The 5,541-nt window shown below is 37.0% G+C and overlaps 1 protein-coding gene across 1 annotated transcript; it reads left to right on the top strand.

Annotated features, from left to right (window-relative positions):
• The first annotated feature begins 2,528 nt into the window (after nucleotides 1–2,528).
• On the top strand, nucleotides 2,529–5,174 carry LOC118044122 (glyceraldehyde-3-phosphate dehydrogenase A, chloroplastic). Its single transcript, XM_035052275.2, has 5 exons — nucleotides 2,529–2,741; nucleotides 2,866–2,982; nucleotides 3,564–3,871; nucleotides 4,005–4,249; nucleotides 4,553–5,174. Exons 1-5 carry the CDS (start codon nucleotides 2,700–2,702, stop codon nucleotides 5,053–5,055), a joined length of 1,215 nt encoding a protein of 404 aa, XP_034908166.1. The 5' UTR covers nucleotides 2,529–2,699; the 3' UTR covers nucleotides 5,056–5,174.
• The last annotated feature ends 367 nt before the right edge of the window (nucleotides 5,175–5,541 follow it).

Below are 5,541 nucleotides of genomic sequence, written 5' to 3'. Positions count from 1 at the left end.
TCTCTTTCGCTCCCCAATCTTTAAGAGAATTTGCTTGAATTGCAAATTGATATTTTGATGGTAGTTAATCAAATGTTCATATCAATATATTTTTTTTTTAGCCCATCAAATATGAAATTGATAGGTAGAAATCATGTCCTGCAAAATAGTTCTTATCGATAGGATGAGTCTTGAAATTCTAAAAAAAAAAGTATTTGTTATTGTTTCTACGTGATTAAGGCTCTAAAGACTTGGTTTATTTTGAGAATGTGATATTAAGTTGATTTTTAAAGTGTTTTTTTTTATTTAAAAAAGTATTAAAATATTATTTTTTTTAAAAAAATTATTTTTAACATTAGCACATTAAAAAGATTCAAAAATAATAATTTAAAGCTATAAACAATTCAAAAATCTTCAAAAGCATAGTTGGACCATAATACCAAGAAAGGCTTATGACATATAAATTTGGAGAGTAGAAAAAAAAATTGAATTGTTGACCTAGATGACTCAAGAGGTATTTATACTCCCTTTGAACCTTGTCGTTTTGATGAATAGAGGGGTTGAAGAGTCATTTTATCTAAATAACATTAATGAGGGATACAAATCGTTTACATATTATTAATAAGATAAAAATATGGTAGGCCCTTGAAAGACTTTTTAAATACATACATGTGTAAGGAGATTATTATTTCTGATATTGTTATACTTCTAAAGGTATAGAAAGATGATTATTTTTTACATGAAAATATCATGTCGATAATCTTAAAATAGAACATTATAATTCTAACATGGATCTCTAAGGCCAAATATGTTTAGCATGTAGCCAAACCTAAAGGAAGTGAGTTTGATAGCTCATCAAACTCATGATGTCTTTGGTTTAATTCACAGCTAAATCTAATGATATTGGATTTGGCAACTCACCACACCAATGATGATTTGGATTCAGATCGCGGCTGAATCCAAGCATATCAGGTCTGGTAACTCGTCAAACCTACTGTGATGTCTTTAACTCAACTCATGACTAATCCCAAACATATTAGGTTTAGTATCTTGCCAAACACAAGGTGACTTGGACTTAACTTATGGTTGAACCCAAGCATATGATAGATATGACATCTTGCTTTATTCATGGTGACTTAGGCTTAGTTAATGGATGAGTCCAAATATATTGGGTCTGACATCCTTCTAGATTCACATTCAATTGGGTTAACACCTTATTATGAGTTTGGTTTTTTCAAAGTATAAAAAATATTGAGTTCGAAAATATGAACTCATCATATATTACCTTATACTATAAATTGCGTGGGTTTTTCACTATTTATCCTCCCATATTTTGTCGTGGATGAACTATGCAAAATTTGTATTTTTTTAATTTGATTCTCAAACTTTCTTATGTGATTTAGTCCTATTTAAGAATCAATTGATTTGGAATTCTTATGAAAAAGTGCGATTGGAAGAGGAGAGACTGGAATGAAAAACATGACAAACATGATGACATATCATAAGTTTTGAAAAAGATGTACTTTGGTCCTCCAATTAAAGCAATCATGTAAATTATACAATTTTGGTCCTTTGAAACTGTTCCAATTTCATTTTGGTACAAAAGTTTATTTTTGTTATTTTTTTATCCCTAGTTGAGAGAGAGAGAGAGAGAGAGAGAGAGAGAGAGAGATCATTAGATTACAATGGTAGAGAAAGAAACATGTTGTTGACATTGATTTAGGTAGGGATGATCATTTTCGGTTCGGTTTTAACAAAAAAAGTAACAAAACTGAATTAAAAAAAAAAAACTAAAACTGAACTGAAATCGGTTTTTTCGGTATGGTTAGGTTCGTTTTTTATGAAAAAATCAGGTTGGATCGATTTTAGGCTCGGTTTTAATTAATAAAATAATTTTTTATATATAATAAATAAATAAATAATAAAACCTACCACAATACTGATTGATATCCATAGGTGATGGCATTCTTATACTTATAGCTAGGTCATCAACCATTCCAAGCGAATGATGGCATAATTCATCTAGTTCATAACCAAAATCACACCAAGTAGTACGAGGAAAAAGCCACACGCGAGGTGGGTCGATAATGGCCGTTCTGTAAATCATACAAGAGAAGAAGGAAATGACAACGCTGGCCATTAAAGGCGGCAGATGAGAACATGGCTGTAATTCATCTGGGAAGATAGCAATGGCTCAAAAAGATCATGCCATGCCAAACAAACACTGGCCATTCATCCCTTCCCCCCTCCACTCTATCCAAAATTCTTTCACCATAATGAATATTCCATTGCAAGTACCAATACGACCTCGTTTGGGTGGTTTCGAATTCAGTGTTGAAAATGTAGCAAACTGTTTTATGACCACAAATTTGAAGAATGCAAGAGCTAGTTTGGCCCACTTACAAGAAATCAAAGGTGGAGGCCCAAAGATTGAAAACCAGATGCTGTAGAGAGTCTCGAGACTCTACAGCCTACACACGATTATGCAATTCTACATGATTGGAAAATGGAATGGTAGAGATTTGGAGACACAAACGCAAAGCATAACCACAGCCATACATTGAATGAGAGGCTATCCATAATCTAATCCTCTCTTATTTTTTCTCCAGCCTGTCTTCTCTCAAACCACCCTTCTCTACTTGTAGTGCTGCTACACCAACGCAAGCACAACTACTTGAAAGAGAATTTCTGCTTTTTTCAGTGTGTTTATTCCTATCATAATGGCCTCGGCTACCTTTTCTGTAGCCAAACCATCTCTTCAGGTCCATTGCTCGCAACTCTTGTGCTTCTTTACACTCTAAGCTTTATCAACCTGTTCTTGTACTTGGTGTGTTTTTGGTTTCCGGTTTATGTTAAAGTTTCTTAATTTCTTTGGTTATGATACAGGCAAGCGGAAAGGGATTCACAGATTTCTCAGGCCTCCGCAGTTCATCAGCTTTCCTTCCCTTTACGAAAAAGACATCAGATGACTTTGTTTCTGTCGTTGCTTTCCAGACCTCTGCTGTAAGCTTCGTTACATTAATTTCCCATTTGTAGTCGTAGTAGTAGTAGTAGCGGACGTAGACAAACAAACAAATGACAGGCTATCAATCATCAACCAAGCATTGTAGTTTAATCACAACAGTTTATTCATACTGTAGGAAATATTGTAATAGACATGAACTATCAGAGGAGAAACTACATGAAATAGGCCTAATATATATGACGGATCCTTTCTGACAAAGTAGTGGAAGAATGGAAATCTTTAAACGTGTAAGAAAGAAGAGAAGGGTCACTTTGAAGTTTAATGTTAAACAAAAAAACAAAAAAAGCAGAGGTCAGTAGCTCAGGTTCTTGGATCTGGTAATTCAATAGTCTGACATGCAGACTGAAGTTTGTTATGCAAGTTCAGATTTTAGAATTTTAATTTTCAGCCAAAATGTAGATAGTATATCTTTAGCAATAATTTGCTCACAATTAATTATATTTTTCTTTTGTCTAGTGTTCTAAATGTGGTAGGAAACAAACATATGCTACACATTCCAGTTGACTGCTATTCATTGATTTTGTTTTTTTTTTCCCCTTATTCTGATGTGACTGTGAAGATGGGAAACAGCAGTGGAGGATACAGAAAAAGTGCCGCAGAGGCAAAGATAAAAGTGGCCATAAACGGGTTCGGCAGGATCGGCAGGAACTTCTTGAGGTGCTGGCATGGACGCAAGGATTCCCCTCTTGACGTCATTGCCATCAACGACACTGGTGGTGTTAAGCAGGCCTCCCACCTTCTCAAGTATGACTCCACCCTTGGCATCTTCGATGCTGACGTCAAGCCTGTTGGTGATAATGCCATCTCTGTTGACGGCAAGGTCATCAAGGTCGTTTCTAGCCGCAACCCTCTCGACCTTCCCTGGAAGTAAGAGTCTCTTTCGCTTTTGTTGTCTTCTCCGATGAAGACTTGAATTACACATAATGTTCACATGTTAGATAGTTGATCGTATGAAATATGTGTGCTAATGATGGGCTGGCCAATTCGTTTGATGTTACAGGGACTTGGAGGTCGACCTGGTGATAGAAGGTACGGGGGTTTTCGTCGACAGGGAAGGTGCAGGGAAGCACATTACGGCAGGGGCCAAGAAGGTGCTCATAACAGCCCCTGGAAAGGGTGATATACCAACCTACGTTGTTGGAGTCAATGCTGACGCCTACAGCCCTGATGAACCTATCATCAGCAATGCTTCTTGCACCACTAACTGCCTTGCTCCCTTCGTCAAGGTCCTAGACCAGAAGTTTGGTAATTAAATCTATTGACACTTTCCCTTTCCTCATTAATTCTCTGTCTCTTTGCCACTTTCCTGTCAATCGAAAAGCTCTAGCGTTCCATGTATTTTAAGAGCTGCAAACTTTAAATCCTGAGCTTTTGAGCAAACACAACTTCGCAGTTGTGATTGAGAGCTAGTAGGCAATATGTAGTGGCTGAAAAGAAGAACAGTCACAGACACAGCAAACCTTGGAATAAATTTGGTTGCGCATTTCTAGTAATTAACGAAACTAAAATGCCTTAATAACATGGAAATTGAATGACAACCTGTGACAGGCATCATCAAGGGCACCATGACTACCACTCACTCATACACTGGAGATCAGAGACTGCTTGATGCTAGCCACCGTGATCTCAGACGTGCAAGAGCTGCAGCTCTTAACATTGTTCCAACATCAACCGGTGCAGCAAAGGCAGTGGCCCTCGTCCTTCCCACTCTTAAGGGTAAACTCAACGGCATTGCCCTGCGTGTTCCCACCCCAAACGTCTCGGTGGTCGACCTTGTTGTCCAGGTCTCCAAGAAGACCTTCGCTGAAGAGGTGAATGAAGGTTTTAGAGAGAGTGCTGAGAAGGAGCTCAAGGGTATCCTATCAGTCTGTGATGAGCCACTTGTTTCAGTTGACTTCAGGTGCAGCGATGTGTCCTCAACAGTCGATTCATCACTAACAATGGTGATGGGAGACGACATGGTTAAGGTGATTGCTTGGTATGATAACGAGTGGGGTTACTCCCAAAGGGTCGTGGATTTGGCTCACATTGTTGCCGATCAATGGAAGTAGATGTAATGTGATTTCTGATTTTTGTATAATTAATTACTACTATATATATAATATATAATTGTGGAACCATTTTCTCCTTGCGGTTAAGCATCAATAAGAATCTCATTTTGAACATGGAAGCCATATGCATCCTGGATTCCTCATTCCCACTATTATTTATAGTGGATTAATAATGTTCATCTTTCTTGTTGATGCTCGTAGTTATTACTGTTTGTAGCAGTAGCTAGACAATATTGCACCCGAACTCTCAATTTTCTAGCAGATAAGAAAATAAAAACATTTCACCACGCTCATGCAAGTTTTAAAGGAATTTGAGGTTTGACAATGAGAAATCCTCATGTCTTGTGAAGGGATGAAATCCCTCCATTTATACGTGTTGAACATACAGAAGAGGAAAACAAAAAACAATAATAACCAGCAGCTAGAAGTCCCTCAAATTCAATCAATGTATCTGTAATTATAAGTACACAAATTTTAAAGAATTTT

The sequence above is a fragment of the Populus alba genome, chromosome 2 (assembly GCF_005239225.2).
Source record: "Populus alba chromosome 2, ASM523922v2, whole genome shotgun sequence".
In the NCBI taxonomy this organism is placed as follows: domain Eukaryota; kingdom Viridiplantae; phylum Streptophyta; class Magnoliopsida; order Malpighiales; family Salicaceae; genus Populus; species Populus alba.
This window is presented reverse-complemented; position numbering and strand designations above follow the sequence as displayed.

What these genes read in the sequence shown, in the direction of transcription:
- LOC118044122 (XM_035052275.2), top strand. Translation starts at nt 2,700, where the DNA reads ATGGCCTCGGCTACCTTTTCTGTAGCCAAACCATCTCTTCAG. An exon ending in CCTCTCGACCTTCCCTGGAA is followed by an intron (nt 3,872 to 4,004) that starts GTAAGAGTCTCT and finishes TTGATGTTACAG; the next exon opens with GGACTTGGAGGTCGACCTGG. An exon ending in GGTCCTAGACCAGAAGTTTG is followed by an intron (nt 4,250 to 4,552) that starts GTAATTAAATCT and finishes AACCTGTGACAG; the next exon opens with GCATCATCAAGGGCACCATG.